The 18,428-nt window shown below is 41.2% G+C and overlaps 1 protein-coding gene across 1 annotated transcript; it reads right to left on the bottom strand.

The window, feature by feature from the left end:
* Positions 1–1,248: 1,248 nt before the first annotated feature.
* On the bottom strand, positions 1,249–15,242 carry LOC311059492 (very long chain fatty acid elongase 6-like). Its single transcript, XM_084077478.1, has 4 exons — positions 14,937–15,242; positions 10,023–10,154; positions 6,665–6,816; positions 1,249–5,028 (listed from the first exon to the last, which is right to left on the bottom strand). Exons 1-4 carry the CDS (start codon positions 15,029–15,031, stop codon positions 4,598–4,600), a joined length of 810 nt encoding a protein of 269 aa, XP_083933604.1. The 5' UTR covers positions 15,032–15,242; the 3' UTR covers positions 1,249–4,597.
* Between the last annotated feature and the right edge of the window lie 3,186 nt (positions 15,243–18,428).

Here is an 18,428-nt window from a genome sequence, read left to right as displayed (position 1 = left end):
GACACAGACCAAGTAGAAAAAATGGTATCATTTTATCATGAGCATTAGTGAGGACCTATTATATGAAGATATGTTGAAAAGTGGTGAAGTCGTCCTTTAAGTGACAGTCGACTATGTGCTGATTGGCTGGGATGATGTTTTTCTTCTTTTGTCAAGTCTGCATTTGACATGTGGTCATCAACTCTCATTTGTCCTCCTTCAACAATCACAGGGCTTTTCTTAGAGCACACTATACTATTTCAGCTCAGGATTATTGTGATGAATAACACAGCTTCTTACCCCCAGTTTCTTTCTCAGCACTGTTATCGGGGCTACAAATCCTAGGGGGTTGTAAAAGCTGTTGACTATGGATACGATGCCTGTATGTGTTGTTAACAGCTTTGCATCTTGGGACACTGTAAATGTGAAACTACTGTATCAGTCTGTAAGTTAAAACTCACCCCAATACTGTCCTGAAGGAGCTTATGCCACATCAAAATTAATTGCAACGGTGCAACCTTCTCTTTGCAGAAGTGCATAAGAGCACCCAAGTGTGTTGTTAAATCGGGTCTATTAAGGCAGTGTTTCACACCTTACGTGGGTGCCAAAGATCTTGGGGGGGGGGGCGTTCACTGTCCAGAGGTTGTAAAACATGTTGCATAAAATCATTAAAAAAAAAATCCTGACCATTTATAAATAACTCTTTACTTTCATCCACTGTCTCGTGTGTTCTTGTTGTGATATCAATCAAACTCATCATACATTATGTTATCCTGTAACTTATAATATAGCTAAGTCCCACATGTAACAACATTGTGAAGTACAGTCATTGTTGAATTGAAACACGTCTGAGAAACATGTTTGAGCACGCGTGTCTATCAACGCATTGCTGTATTGATAACAATGCATTTACAGAACCTTGTCATTATCTGAAAACCACCTAATGAAACCACTGACTTGCTTTTAGAACGCATATAAAAACGTCAGGATAGAAATGTGTGTGTGTGTGTGTGTGTGTGTGTGTGTGTGTGTGTGTGTGTGTGCGTGTGCGTGTGCGTGTGCGCGTGCGCGTGCGCGTGTGCGTGCATGCATGAGGTTGTCTCTGTCTTTTGCCAGATCTAAGAAGGGGGGTTCCAAAGGTAAAAGGTTGGAAATCACTGGTGTTTGGGACCATATTTGAGACAAAGCATTCTGATGATGAAACGGTATGAAACATACTAAAACCAAATTGAATTTATTATAGCAACATTTGAACCTTTAAACATAAAAGCCCTTAAACAGGTTTTTCCCTTCTGTTGCAGTTGACAGTAGATCCACAGGAGTTTATTAAGTCTACAACAGCAAAGATAATGCACAAATTAACATGACTGTGCTATTAATGCAAAACAGAAAACCGTTAGAAGTGTCATTTGGCACAAATGACTTCTAATCACTGTATCAAGATTAGTGGTGTACAAGTAGGCATAGCAGCTTTCAAATCATCATCAATATATTCGTGCCATCTTAGAATATGTCCAAATTACTCCAAGCACTGCTGGTCTAAAGATGTCTCTCTCTATTGCAGCTGCAATGCAGAGTGCACCTGTAATGTGATTGTTTTGCAGAAAAGTATTGAATTGCCATCGATAAAATATAATAACAGATGCACAGTACTGTTACGTAATGCTGAAACAACGGCAACATTCAGGCTACTATGGCTGTTTGTTGGTGAGAAAATTCAAATAATTCTCCTATACCTTGGAATCAAAAAGGAGGGTTTTAGGAGGTATAAGTAGCGCTTAAATTATGAAGGCAAGTATAAGAAAGAGAGTTAATCGATCTATTGGTGGCTACCCTGTAAAACCTTCTAAATTACTGACAGTATGTGAAACTACTTGACAAAAACAGTAATGTACATATCGTCGCTGTTGGGCAATAACCTTGTATGTCCAAATTTCAACTTTTTTTGTAATTTAATGCACTAATTCATCATACAAGAGTGTCAAGCAAAAGTAGTGAAAATAGCTGATCTACAAACTACTGTATATCAGCTAGTTTCACTATTTTAAAATGAGTTGTTTTGTACGTATACAAGGTTTCCACCTGACAGCAACGAGCTCCCACAACTATGACAGAGGATGGCAATGAGCATGATAGCATAAGAGATTTAGCTCTTCCACAATAGAAATACACAGAGAAGCTGCCAAGGGGGTGAACATACAGTGATAGTGGTTGGAGACAGACATTTACAGAACATAAAACTCCAAGCCAAATCTCCCTTTACTGTCCAGATGTAAATGCCTACTTGAACGAATGTGAGAAGTAGACTATCTAATCTAATGGATACATGTTTATAACAGAAATAAGGTGGAATGTTTAGTTAATATAATGTAAAAGAAAAAAAAATCATTACATAGGAACCCTTTGAATAACATAGTATTACAGGCTATTTTAATAAGGCAGGCTCTAAATTCAATAAAACTTTCCATTTCCATTTTCCATTTGAGAGGCAAAAGTTATTCTGGACAGTTCTACAGTGGAAACAAAGCATAGATGCATTACACATTACAATTAAGGATTGGATGGAATGAAGAAAAAAAAAAGACATTAACTCAATCAGCACAGTTTAAGACAAGACAGGCCCTTAGTTCAACATTTACTGGGCAAGCTTCAGATTTGCTAGGGAAACTCACATATTAAGAAAATAAATAAATTCTTAAGATATTATTTACAATGGACACATTGTTCAGGTCATCACGCCACTCAGTCCTCCTCCCTCTCCATGTCTCCATTCTTATCAACTCTGACTGAAATTCAAACATCACAATATCCTCCTTTTCCCTGTTTCAATGAATCCTTTCTCAAATAGAACCAAAGGGTGTGCAATGCATTAGGATGTATGATAGAAATGTATCTGTCTATCGATCTACAGTATACAAAACAAAAAATGTGGACAACTGCCCATTTCCCATTTAGATGTACAGCTCTTTGCCTGATTAAAGTGCTATGTAGGTCTAATTTGATTGTGGTTGTTACCATTTACCACCTAATTAATTTCATGAAGGCCTTCTAGACTGATTTGGATTAATCCAATTGACCTGCATTACAAGACATTGGGAAAGGGGAGAGTTACTTACTTATGACATGGAGAAAGAGTAAGATGAAAGTAATTATTAGAACTATTGTATGCTTTCCATGAAAAGTTACTGTCGTGAAGTTTAGGCATGAAGGGGCACTAAGGGCTTTTTTTAAGACCTTGAGACAATTCAGACATGGACTGTGTGCAAGACAGGGTGAAACTCAATATCAGCAGTGTTCTCAATATGTTGTACCACGTATGTTCTCACTCAGGACGAGTAAAGCAAAATATCTGCCTTGTGTAAACAGGACATCACGTGGAATAGGGCGATGAGTGTGAGGTGAATGAGTTCAAATGTCTAGCTCCTCTGCATGCAAAGGAGCACAACAGAGCATGTAGACCATATGAGAGAGGACGGCTGCCGATGGAGGAATGCTTAGCGAATTTGCTCAGAGATCCTATCATTTTCACAGTTTTCCCCATGCAATAGGTTGAGCAGCAGTGCAGCACACAGAAAAGCAAGACCGTATTCATATTTGAATAATAAAGTCTGTATTCTGTGATACAATAATACATCTGTGTCACAAGTTCATTTAATAAAACCTCCTTAATGTGCAATTAATCAATGTGTTCCCTTTTGCACAACCCATAGATGGTTTCATTAATATTATTGCAGAGATTAGGGTGATTCTCAGTGATTAAAATGAACAGTGCATTGGCAGAGTGACAGTTTGGAGTCAGGCCAATGCTTCCATCAGCTCTGTAATTTGGGGAGATGATATCAGCAGGGTGCACATTGCACCCTTTCCTCTTCCACGTGTTTCAGACTTGTTTCAAGTGCACTTGTTCCTGTTGCTCATGTAAAGTTGCTAAAACGAATTTTGACAAAATGTCCCTCATTCATGCAGTGCATGTTAAATTGTCAATTCCCTTTTTTATTATCACTGTTTTTATAGAATGCGTGTCAGATGTGTTAGGTCTAAACGTTTTCACTTGAGTCGAAGCTGGAGCTTCTCTGCAGTCTGCATAGTGTACCGTAATGGACTTCCTTCAAAGTAAAAACATGCAGACATATTCATAAACTGACTTTGTTGCTTTAGCCCTCATACAGCTATTTCTCACAAAACTCTGACACTAGACAAGAGTCTGGTTAAAAAAGCCAATAATTTAAGTCCTCTGTCATACTACATAAACTAAGCATCCTTCTATCATCATAACATTTTTGTATATCCTAGTCCCTATTATACATGTGATCACATATAAAAGTGTGCTGACCATGCACTGGCTCTGCGTGCCACTTCTGTCTTAAGATTCTACTACTGTGTCTGTTTTGTGGATCCGTGGTTACATCATTCCTTCTAAGCTACAGAAACCTAGAAAATGTTGATGAAAAAAAGTCACTCTTAGATGTGGCCCCAGCGACCAGTGAAAGCAACTATCTGTGACTCAAAACATTCACGATGGGACAACACTTTTGGTCATTTCTACCTCATGGCACGCTCTATTATGACTGCCCGGCACAGGGGCTAAAACGTGGCCCTTCGCCAGGGGCAAGCCATCTTACTCTGCCTTGGTTCCCTTGTCCCCGGAGGAACCCTTGAGGTAGGAGTTGTAGAAGAAGGATGCAAAGAGGACCAGGTAGCTGAGATACATGAGGATTCCACAGGCGATGTTGTCGACGTAGGACGGGCAGCTCACCTCGTGCATCCAGCTGTACACCAGGATCAGCACAGCCAGGCCCATCACCATCTGCAGGATCTGCGTTGTTGTGATCAGCATGGCACAGGGCCGTGGCACCCGCATACCGGCTGCCCGTGCCGCGTAGTACGTGTACATGAAGGAATGCACCACATAGTTCATGGTCATGAACCAACCACCGCCCGCCACCTGGTCCTTGTAGGAGTACCAGGAGTAGAGCAGGACGGTGATGTGGTGGTACCAGTGGAGGAAGATGAGGCGCTGCTTGCGGAGCACAATGAAGACTGTGTCGCCTGTGGGAGAGCAGGCAGAGTTAAGCCTGAGTTTTATTCAGTTGTGCACGAGTATCGTGCACTGAAAAGCTCACAAACTTGTAATTGTATGAGCTTGTACAGTAGATCAGCTATTTCCTGTGAGCAACGAAAAGTCAGGACTTATGGTGAGAAAAAAAACACACACGCACACGCACACGCACACACACACGCACACACACACACACACACACACACACACACACACACACACACACACACACACACACACACACACACACACACAAAACACAAAACACTTACATACACATACACACAAAAGCCCACAAACGTGCTTGCGTATCCATGGAGCAAACTGCATGGATTCTATAATTATTCAAGTTATGGTAATCCCACAACCTTCTCAACCCAAACCCCCATACTGTGGCGTTGCTCCAAAATGACTTTAACAATTAACTCTATGACTTTAACAATTACCCTAGGTGGGGTTGGCAAAAGGGCCTCTCTGTGTGGAGTTTGCATGTTCTCCCCGTGTTCTCTAGGGTAGGTACCCTCACAAAAACATGCAGTAATCTTGGTCACTATACTGCCTCCCCCTGGCCAGCCGGGGCGCCTGATGGAGGGGAAAGGAACTGGTTGGAATAACGTGTTCCTTCCACGCGCTACGTCCAACCAGGGAAACTCAAGAAGGTCAGTTGGCTCTCATGCATTGAAGGAGGCATGAGCTCAGCCCTGGCCTCCCTAGTTGGCAGAGGGAAGGTAGTACCCAGGATTACATAGACAATTGGCACTGGGTGTAAAAAATAGGGGTTACAAAATCGTGGGATAAAAATTTAAAAGAAAAAAAAAAACAATTAACTCTGACCCTAGATTTATATGACTTATTTGCACAAACGCCAGTTGCAGCAGTAATGTGTTTCACTAGTATCACATAGTATCACAAGTATCTCAGCACATTGGGCCTGTAGTAATAAACCAAACACAGCCAATGGAAGGAGTAAGATGTCCTTTCTGTCTGTAGCTGAGGAGGTGTTCTCTATATCAGTCGCACAGTGGACATTAATGGATTTTTTTCGCCAGCTCAGCATCCACCTCCATTTACCAGGAGTAATGCCATCTTCCTCTGACAGAGAACATGCAGTGATTGGATTACAGCACAGACAGGGAGATGTCATCAGGATGCGGGGAAGGTAATAGGCATTTCCCTGATCGATGCAAATGCAGTAGGACATTTAAGGGCTCCTGGAGACCAGCATTAACAGGAAACTGACTTGATCACTCAAGGTTACTTTGTAGGCTTAGCCATTTCCTCAGATGTACAGTACAAGGCTAGTATCACTCTGATACTGACCCAATCAGGTTACATCGCTAAACTTAATTTATTCTACTCAAGCTGCCATGCAGATCCCATTTCATGCAAAGGTTAAACAGTTAAAATCATGATCCGTCAAAAGCAGAAGTAGTTTTGCAATTCATGCTCGATTGTCAGGACCCCCCCCACACACACACACCATCATCATCTCTCCAGTTTTATCCTGTATTTGTTTCCAAAAGCAGATATTCTAGACAAGCTTGTGCAACTTTAATTAAAATGTGATGGCACAATGGCACAATGGCACAGATGTCTGTCACATGAGAGATGACAGGGAAGCCTTACCTAGTTCGGGAGCCTTGCTGAGAACGAAGGCGTAGGCCCAGAACTTGCTGACAGGGGCACTGTAGAAGCTGTTGTCACACACTGACTGCTTGAAGCCGCTGGTAGAGAGGACATGGAACATGTACCACCCTGTCCTGAGCGCTCCGATGATACTGCAGGAATAAGGTCCACACCACAGTTCATTTGCATGTATTATGTAACAGATAACAGCATCACAGCCTACACCATAACATGTCCACTTTCATACCATTTCAGAGGCACATTAATGGCTTGAGCGACGTTTATTTTCTTTAGATATTTTTGTTGCTTTTCTGCCTTTATTATGATAGAGTGTGACAGGAAACATGGAGAGACAGAGAGAGGGACACGCAGCAAAGGCCATCAGGCTTGGGAATCGAACCTGTAACTCGCATTAGAGCCTATATATGGTATGCGCCTTAACCACTAGGCCATCGGCAACCCATCGATATTTATTTTTAACAGAAATATAGCAACCCATGTTAAGAGATTTAAATCAATATTTGATAAACACGTAGAAAAGCATGCAAATCCAAAATGTATCAATATTTGCCTATTGATTGATAACTTTCAACTATATACTGATGGTCATCTCACAACTTGTAATCAATCAGAGGACACTGTAAACAGTTAAGGTATCATACAGGAGTTAATGCACATCATGTTTGCCTCCACAGATATAATCAGGATTGGCTTTTTTTGTACACTTGGGAATGTTGTTGGTTAACTGCATTTAACCATAGCATGACGTCATATTTATCAAGGACAAAATCAGCGTGCCTGGCATTGCTGGGTTTATTACGCTGTCAGTGTGCTCAGGTTTCGGTACTCAGCATTGTCTGACATCACACACAACAGAAACCGTTGTCTGACAAGAGCGATTTGTGTTGATGTTGGAGATCTCCATGGGCGTGTCTTAGTCTCCTGCATTCAAGTATGTCAGTTGCACAACATACAAATCACTGATGCAGTTGGTGTGTCCAAGAGCGGCAGTTGGCTCAGAAGATATCCTATAGTAACTAAGATTGTACAGTTGTACAACAGTTGTAGAGCTATGGCTGTATGTTGTAAGATTATCATTATTTTACAGTATAAATTAAATAGTGGCAGCAATGAGACTGCACCAAACTAGGAGGGCACCCAGGGCCCAGAGTCATGCTATTCTGCACAGCGTGCAGTCAGTTCAGGGGATGAGTAGGCAGGTCATGCCCACTGGCACCTTTGTGGATTTTAGGATTAGAGATCCACAGCCTACTGATGATGTACTGTACGCTGCAAACACAGCAGAACTGCAGAGACAGAGCATGTATTTACCATGTGTCAAATAGTGGATTAACTTAAGAGTAATAGTAGAGTAACTTAGTGCACTGCCTTTGGGAGACAGCTGCTTGATGTTTTTAGTATATGGTTTTCATAGCAGTGCAGGGCCACATGCACATAACAGACTCACGTTTAGTGCTGTATCAGTTGCTGTAATTATTAGAGGACAGTCTGGGACTGGTTGGTAATTAGATTTCATGGGGAAAGACGTTTAAATTGGCTACATTACCAGGGCACAGCTCTATTAATCTCAGCTACTGTAATGGTGTGTAAATAAATTGTCTGGTTCTGAAGGGCTGAAGTAAGGTGCAGTGTTAGGGATTGGTTGAAACACAGCTATAAAAATGATGTGTAATACAATAAAAAGCAGAATATATCAGCATTTTAAAAGTGCATAGCCTACTGCGTAATCATCAGCGAATTAGGATTCTGTAGCGATCTGACACAAGGTCTAGCCTTTCCTTTGTTTGTGTACACAACACTGCTGATAATCCAGTCTGGTACAGTCAAATCTAGAGTGTTAAAATAATACTCCAGATTTTACTGTGATATTACTCTGTTTTGGCTCCTGTGTGTTGTGGAGCTACACATTACAGACTCATTATTTTTGTTTGTTTATTTATTTATTTATTTTTGTTTTTTATAATATAAATTGTGAAAACTATTTTCTACAGAGCTTATTGGCATGTAAAATAAATACTACACATTTGAGAGAGAGATGATAATGACTTGATCATTATGAAAAACATAAAGAGATCTTTTTTTTTCAAAATATGCCTCTTATACAAAAGGAGTCTACAATAGAGGTCTTCACATGTCTAGGTCTAAAATGACAGACCCATACCCGAAATTCGTTCAGAGATCCGATTGGCACAGACATATTTCAGAACTGACCCGGTCCATGTCCAAGAGGAGAGAGACGCGATTAATCTGGGATCCGAGACAGGTCAGATATTATATTGATCCGACAAACTTTAAAACTTTCAGATGACACTGATAAGCCATGATGGAATCTAGCAGCTACGTAGCAGCCTACAATAAGTGACATATGAAATGAAATTGCATGTTAAATGGATTAAAACAACAGTTGTAGCATCCAACATTGTTTACATTAATCAGTTTTGCGTTAATGTGATAAGTGAATCAATCACATAGGTCTATTGCTCTTCAAATTGAATCTAAATACATTTACAAAGAACATTTTTCATTTGTTTTGAAAAGGACCCATACCTTGCTAAAACAAATGTGCATAAAACACCTTTCCTCCGCTGTGACATGACTCAGAGGCATTCTACTACTGGTAGGTGGGTTTCTTAACTGTCCACAGCCCTCCTCTGACACACAGACGCTGTTATGAATTATGATTATGATTATGGGACTGACTTTTATCTGATTGACCCAGCACATGTCTTGAATCACTCTCCTCTGCGTAAGCACTACTGATATACTTGACGCCATGACAATCAACTACTTTTGTCCTTGTCTCTATCTTCTCTATCTCTATCTTCTGGTCACGTGTCCAATAAATATATTCTCTATGTGTGTAATAAACTTCAGAACTTGTCACGTGATACTGCCTGGTGTCATCTTGTTCTCCGCGCACAAGACTCAACTTAAACATCACTCACCACTCTTAGTTAGAGAGAGACTCTTAAAGGACCACATGGCTGGTCAACCAAAATCACAACAGACGAGGTAGACAAAAATGGTACCATATTATAATTACCATTATTGAGGACCAATTAGATAAAGATCGTACTTTAAATGTTTTAAAATGGCTCCAAACATAACCCAAGTGTGATATGATAAGATCATAGTGTAGTGTCCCTGATAAAAACTGATAGGCTACAGTACAAATATACAGACCTTTGACCTGTTGGACAACTGGCCACAAAAATGAAAAAAGGACAGGGTCTTTGCCCTCTAAGACTTTATCATGTTTTACTAATCTATACTGTAAAAGACACATTGTTCTGTTGGAGCTTCAGCCACACACTTGTCCTTGAGCATCTAAACTCACCTGAAGATGGCCAGGCTGAGAGACCACAGCACCAGGGGTCGACGCAAGTTCAGCTTGGGCCTCTCCCTCATGAAGTGTTGGCCCCCAAATATGAGTGCTGCATACAGGCCACAGAACATGAAGGATGTGGTCCTGTGGAGGTTATGACAGCATGACACACACATTTTTACTGGACTATAATCACTCACTGTAATCTGTTGAAACAGTACGTAGAGGGAGGGGGGAGAAAAACACACACAATAGAATAGAGCAGAATAGAATACAATGGAATATTTATCCCACCACCAGGCATACTGTAATTAACAACACAATACTATCATGATGGTCACACACGACATCAGTGCAGTAATGGGCAAATGAAATGTGTTCATTGTTTTACCAGCTATGTACAGCACACATAATCTATAACATCTTATTAATAAAGCTGTTAGTAGATATTCATGCCTAAAAGCATTACTTATTTTGATTTGAAAACAGCATATTACAAACTTTTTTTACATAATGAAAAAGGACACCATTTCATGTGGTAAACTAATGACAAATAGGCTGTAATAACTTTGAACCAGTATGGAAGTTGAAGCATTACAACATCAAAACTATCCCCACAATACCCAGCAACCTGAACCTACAGTAGAAAGAAAGGTTATTGTCCAAACATCACGCAAATCGGTACACTCTATAGTCATGTGATCAAGACAGATAATATGTCCAATTTTTCATATTCCATCCTGATTGGCTAAGATTGGCATCTAAAGTTGGGAGGAGTGGCTGTTTTTTAACAAAGTGCCTCAAATCATGAACGCAGCGTCCGATTGCCGTGAAACTTTGCACACACATTCCCAAGGGAAGAAATGCCACCCTTTTCACATTGGCCTATTATTGCTTAACCAGGAGGCCGATTTTTGCAAAGAAAATAATTTGATATTACTCCTACAGATTTTGTCCAAACATCACACAAATCGGTATGCATTATCTCTATAATCATGTGATCAAGACGGATCTTTCCGATTTATCATATTCCATCCTGATTGGCTAAGATTGGCAACTAAAGTTTGCAGGAGTGGCTCATTTTGAACAAAATGATGCACACAAAATGCCTCAAAACATGAACGCAGCGTCCGATTGCCGTTGAATTTAATTTTTGTATTTGCTGCTGTTAAGTGAAAACCTGTGCACCCCTGCAGCCCGGCTAAATAAAAAACAACCCAAAAAATAATCACCTCCCTGAGCCACCCTGTCACAATACAGATGTGATGCTGTTACATAAGAACATTACACACAGATTATAGGCAGCTGGACGTGGACTTTGGACTACACCACTTCATCAAACAAACTACTACGATCAAACAAATTGGACTTCAGACACACGTGTCTGGTCCGAAATTCTGTGCACTATACTTAACCACTTAAGCACTATTTACTTTGCTGTATGACGAATAGCCAAAATAGCTGCTCTACAAGCTCATATGCTGCATTGCACATTGTAAGAGCTTGTAGATGCAAAGAGCTTGTATGTTACAAACAAGATCTGCAATATTTTAAAAGGTAAGAATTTGGAATTCTTTTGAAAATCTTTGAAAATGTTAGCTTACAATGAACAGGTATATTAGTTTCATAACTGTACTTCATAAACGATTAAACGATTGTTTTCATGATTTATACCCTAACGCTTCCATTGGACATACCCACAGCTCCCTGGAACCCAGTATTTGGTATTATTACTGAATGGATTATCCTCATTACACCATGTGAACTCAGCACGGGCAAACCTCTAGTGATCCCTAGTAAGTTAGATGTTCAGGTCATGTCTGAAACTGATGGGCTCCAATTGTAATTAATGGGGGATTAGCAGCGATTAGTAGTTGACACAGTGACCAATTCAAGGCTACGGTGATGAGGCAATTATAGACCAATACTAGTTTTAAAAAGCTGCTGGGATCTGGCTGCAACAGCAACTAGTCAATAATGTCTGAAAAGATCAACGACAGCATACAGGTAAAAAGCACAGAATAGTATGTTGTGTAAACATACATGTCCATGTGCATGCACGATTGCACGTGCATACAGTACGTGTCTGTGTGCAAGAATGCAATAAGGATGTGAATGGGAGCCATGCCATCACTGCAACACGCTTTGTTCTTCTTCAATGCTTTGTGTCATTTAAATGACATATTTCCAATTTATTATAAAATGGTATTATTTAAAAGAGTGCGTGAGCAGCACGCGTGTCTGCATGTAACGAGCCTGCTGCGTGTGTGTCCACAGGAAGTTCAGGGCATGGACAGACACAGATGACTAATCCAGATTGGCAGAATACATACAGTACAGTATTAGGCTGAAGAGATGCTTCTGCTTGACCCAGTTAAGGCTACATATGGGATTTTGATGGTCGTCCCCAGTACATCCCACTGATGAGATGGGAGGAACCCCTTCTCTAAGCCCTGGCTAGCCTAGTACTCTCCCTATGGACACAGTATACTGTGAAAAATACTGTGTGCGTATATGCACATGCACATGCACACAGCCACACACACATGCAAGAAAGGTTCTAGCGGTGACAACAGCTTCTGTGGGCTAGTACTATATTATGATATATTTGTTATCTGATTTTGAGTGTGTGTGTGTGTGTGTGTGTGTGTGTGTGTGTGTGTGTGTGTGTGTGTGTGTGTGTGTGTGTGTGTGTGTGTGTGTGTGTGTGTGTGTGTGTGTGTGTGTGTGTGTGTGTGTGTGTGTGTGTTGGGGGGAGGGGAAGGAGGATAGAAAGACAACAGTGCAGTGCTTCGTTTGCTGTGCTGACAGGGAGAGACGTGCTAGGAGGGTTCTGATTGATTTGCTCCTGTGTGTGTGTGTGTGTGTGTGTGTGTGTGTGTGTGTGTGTGTGTGTGTGTGTGTGTGTGTGTGTGTGTGTGTGTGTGTGTGTGTGTGTGTGTGTGTGTGTGTGTGTGTGTGTAAAAGTGCAATTCAACCACTCAAACGAAAGTGTCCCTATTACGGTGGACGATTAAGAGTATGGAAGCTAAAAAGATAGTCAAGGAGACAGGTGAGTCATGTTGAGAAGTGGAAAACTATCCCCAGCCCACACGCAAACTCCCCTGCTCATCATCTCTGTACTCTAGAGAGGAATGAATAAGCTGGCCTTGGGGGGGGGCACTGTAAATGCTGTTTCAAAGCAGAAGTGTGCAGTCAGTGTGGCGCTTTGTTTAATCAGCAGAAGAAGTGCTGTGGTGAACCAGGGCCCATTACTCACAACCTCGGAAGCACCGAGTATTAAATGCAAGCCAAGCATCGGTGGTATTTTACGATTGTTGAGCTATACTCTTGAGGTGTATAGATTTTGCCATACACAGTGGAGCTCAATATTAACCTCGGTTCTGAGCAGATGCCGGGGTTTGGCTGGCGTGCAGCTCCAAGCTTTTGCTTCAGAGACAGAAACACAACACTGCTTGTGTTTCTGCATCTGAAATTTAACTCCGCTGAGCCGTGTTAGATTTCCGTCCCTCGTCGTCTCATGGAGCTGAACCCTGAGCTTCACTGCAAGAATGTAGTCTTACTAGGTTTCCTTGGCAATGTTTTCACGGAGGGCAAGAATCACTCCCTCTGTTGCACACATTTCATTGGACAATGAGGAGGGCACTTGAATGAGAGACGTGATGCAATGGTACTAGTCTGGGGCTGGCTGCTCCATTTCGGTAGCCTACACACAGTGAATATGTAATTATATATTCATGCAAAACCTATCATGACTCAGTAATGTCCCATATAGTATTTTAGAAACCAGTGGCCATTTTAGACCATTGCAAGAAAAATGATGTACATTTTTGCAAGTAAACGCAGAGAATTGCAATTGTCTGTTTTCTAAACCAGGGGTCTTCAACAGGGGGGCCTAAGGGGTCCTCAGAGTTACTACAGGGGGGGCCGCTAAATCTTTGTGTGATAGGATTTTTCTTTTTACATTAATCACTTGAACCATTGCAAGCTCACAACGCGAGGCGTTGTGAGCTTGTAGATCAGCTATTTTTGGCAAAGAGCTTTGGTGTAGGGGGTTTAAGTGGTTAAATGTATGAAATGAACAAACAACATTAATTTACACAACACCAATGATAGTCAATGATGCTATCTATGAAATCTATGAAAAAGTTGAATCTGCAATGTAGTAGGGGTCCCTGCTTCATCTCTCTCTCAGCTAAGGGATCCTTGGTCTGAAAAACGTTGAAGACACCTGTTCTAAACTATGTTTTCTGCAGACAGAGTCTGGCCTATATGTAATGTGAGCGGAGGTGAAGTTGAAACGGTCATATCGTGCATCCTCAAGGACGTTTGAATAGGAGCGGACAGCGAAGTGACGTTTTCCACTCTAGTGTTATTATGTCATTCATAAATTAGGCCTGTTGCAAACAATAGACGTGTAGGCTACAGGTTTACAAGGACAGCAGCAGCAGTAGCTGATGATTCCAAAGTGTAGTTGCTTATTTGGTCTTGTTTCCTATTGTTTTTTAAACCAGTGGTTCTCAAACATTTTCATGTCAAGGACTCCCAAATTAATATTTGTCCACGGGTCGGACCCTATCTGAAAATACTTTATGCCAGGGACACCCATACGATTTTTTTTGTTGATAAAATGTTTTTAAAAAGATTCCAAATTTGTTCCACATTTCCTTCCAAGATGTTTTTGAAAATAGCAGATCTACAAGCTCACAACGCATTGCATCGCGACGCGTTGTGAGCTTGTACATCTGCTATTTTCAAATAGCCGATGCAACTGCAAGTTCAAATGCAGCATCATCCCACATGGCGTGCAACCCTCAGTGAACCGGCTACAGTAGATCAAAGACCCGGCCTGGCTCGCACTGTCAGGGACGGATTCGCCGGCTTCTGCATTAAATGACAGTTTTCCGTCCCCCAAATGAGACTTACCAGTTCTCCTGCATCCATTCCAGAGCCCGCCTTTCGTCGAACCGCCGCTCGAAATCGTACTCTTTGAGCTCCGTCTCGTTCATCATTTTTTCCATTTTCAAACAGATATTCAAATATCTGTTTGCCTAAACGGCTAACTAATAGAAGCCTGATGGGTGTTTCTATTCGATTTCGTTGCAGAAATAAAATGTGGGGAAAAGCCCGACCCCAGAAGGATGGATGGGAGCCCACAATGTAAAGCGGATTCTCAGTTCAGGTCCAATAAAGGGAGGAGGATGATGATGATGCGGCGGCTCCTGGCAGGCAGTGTACCACACACACACACACACACACACACACACACAGCTGTCAGTCAGTCACACCGGGAGGAAGGAGGCCGAGCAGCACGTCCATTCCCTCCCATGGTCTGAGGTTATAGAGGCAGAGGAGGTGGAGCTTAGTCCTGACGTCATCGCTGGTATCACCAGGGGCATCAAACTGATGGCCCGCGGCCCATGCTTGCAGACGCCGACGCCTATCTGATCTGCTATTTTAAACATGCAATGATCCTCAATCCTCATCTGTAAATGACTGTGTGTCTATTGTAAAACTGCGCCAACAGCAGACTAGCCTAATAACCTTTAGACTTCAGCAATGCCCCGTTTTCAGGTGGAAGTTGAAGTAGCCTAGTAGTCTAGCCTGCAGGCTGCAACCGCATCATGAATAATTACACTCACGTCACCCCTGTACAGCATTGAGCGTTCCTTATCTTTATTAGCCAGTTTGCACATAGTAAGTTACATCACGTGTAATTTCATAACAATATAAAGTTGCTCGTACGACTTTACGTAATCTGAAATCCGTGCAAAGGGTTATGAATGAGTTGATTTATTTAGCCTATTGCCTACATAGATAAGATGCACTAATGCAGGAGTAACATCCGATCCAGGTCAGGTGTGCAGGTGAGATGTGAACATACAGAAACCTGTTAATTGTCTCCGCCAGGCCGAAGGCCGGAGAGCAGCTAATCTCCGGCACTGTTGACCCGATCGGTGTGAAACTGTACACACACATTCCCTGAATGCCAGAGCAGAAAGAATTTTTCAGATCGGCCTGTTATAGCGCCACCAGGAGGGCGATTTTTGCAAAGCAATTTTTTTTATCCAAACATCACGCAAATCGGTACACAGTATCTCTATAGTCATGTTATCAAGACGGATCTGTCTGATTGTTCATATTTCATCCTGATTGGCTAACATTGGCTTCCAAAGTTTGCAGGATTGGTTTGTTTTGAACATAATGCCTCAAATCATGAAAGCAGTGTGCATTTGCCATGCAACTTTGCACGCACATTCCCACTAGGCCGAGGAAGAAATGCCACCGTTTTCACATTGGCCTGTGATAGCGCCACCAGCAGGCTGATTTTTGCTAAACTTATTTTTTGAAGAAAATGCCTCAAATCATGACTGCCGTGAAAGGCATAGGAAGTAATGACCTATTATAGCGCCACCAGGAGGCCACAATAACCAACCTGACCTGGCGGAGACCCATGTGCTCCGCGGAGCACTTTTTCTAGTTTTTCCCTCATTTGTAAATGATTTTAAAGGTGCTTCAATACAAATAACAAAATGTGTCTATTTTAAGTTTTGTCTTTTACTCTATATTTTCTAAAAGCTTTTTGCCAGAATTAGATGAACTACATTTGTGATATGTAAAAGTTGTGGCAAATAATTGGACAGCTATAGAATTTTAACTCCAATAGTTAGAATTCTGGCATTTGTCAGAATCTGCAAAGTATAGCCTACAACACTGTACAGTAGGCTGCTACAAGTCATGGCTTTGCAAGTCCATAGTCTCAAATAGGGCCTATGGTCCCTATTTGAGACTTGATAGGCCTATGTGTAAAGTAAAATGAATCAAAGTCAAATCCCAAGTCTCTTAAAAAAAGTATTCTCACCTCACTAATGCAATTCATTCCATAGTCCTATCAAGTCAGAATGTCACACACCCAGTTATCTCAGATAATTAATGATACATTCACAGATGAGTCACGACTCAAGTCTTTAACTCTACCTATACTGTGTCAAAGTATATGATCAAAATGTGGGTTAGTTTTATATTTGATCAATTACAAAACTACAACTAAAAACTCTCAGTTTGAGTATATCCAAGTGATGATATGTTGGAGACTAAACAGTGCGTTTCTGATCAGAAACGTTAACAGTGCCACCTTCTGGCAAAAGCTCAGAGGTACTATTACATGTTTTTTTTTAAAGGAAAGGAAAATTAAGGAATTATTTATGAAACTATCTGATATTTTGATATGATTTGCTTTTTTCACTATATGGCAGGAAACAAAGAGATTCAAATTATGACTAAGTTACAGAAGCTGTGAATTTGATAATCAACTTCATGTTGAATTTGGTTATCCAGTAGATCATATCTCACACAAAACAAAAATGCAAAATAGAACTAAATAGATATGTGCTAAATAGTAAGTAATGGGGAGTGTGTAAGAGAGGTGAAGAAAAGAGTACAGGTAGGGTGGAACAGATGGAGGAAAGTGTCAGGAGTTATTTGTGACAGAAGGATTCCAGCAAGAGAGAGAGGGAAGATATGTACTGTAAGACGGTATAGGGCATAGCAGTGGTGCCATTTTGTGGTGCCACAGATAGAAACCCGATTCCTTTTCCCCATAGAGATTTCCGAAAATATTGATATAAATTATTTTAAAGGTGTGGGACAACCAAGGAATGGATGCGTGTGTAATGACAACTAATAACAGATTCATGAAAAAAAAAACTTTTGACAGCAACAAATAGTGTAAGTAGCGAGATGCTTATGGGCTCTGTTCTATGCTATGGGGGCTGCTGGGGAAACTGGATGACACAGGGGCAATTCTGCAAATAGACCCCATGGCCAGTCATTTGGGATCAATATAAGTATAGGAAAAAAAGGCTGTTATTTTAGTCCGGATTTCTCCTTTAAGCCTGGAACCAGTTGCCATCTGAATCATGATCATAAGACATTTGATTCTGTGTCCAAACTTTTCGAAAATCGCCCAAAAAAAATTATTTATTCAATATAGTATGTAATATAATTAAATATTCAAATATGTTTTGCTATGCCCTATAGGAGACCATGCCGTGCTGTGTGGCTTGGAAACAGTTAGGGTTTGGGGATAAAATTGAGGTAAGGTTCAGAAGGTTTGGACATGTGCAGAGGAGGGATGAGGGGTACATCGGGAGAAGATCGGGTGAGAGAGGACGCAGGTGGCTGGAGTGACCGAGGAAGATACAGAGAACAGAAGCAGATGGAAACAGATGATCCGCTGTGGTGACCCCTGATGGGAATTAGCCAAAAGAAGAAGAAGCAGAAAGACAAGTGCTACATTTCACTAAAATTGATTATTTAGCTCATAATGATACAGGAAGCTCTTTTGGTGCTGTAGTAGCACCTACAGTATCTTAAAGGTTGTATATCACCAGAGCTGCGTTAACAAAGATGATGAAC

Source organism: Gymnoscopelus microlampas, assembly GCF_963454915.1.
Source record: "Gymnoscopelus microlampas genome assembly, chromosome: 14".
In the NCBI taxonomy this organism is placed as follows: domain Eukaryota; kingdom Metazoa; phylum Chordata; class Actinopteri; order Myctophiformes; family Myctophidae; genus Gymnoscopelus; species Gymnoscopelus microlampas.
This window is presented reverse-complemented; position numbering and strand designations above follow the sequence as displayed.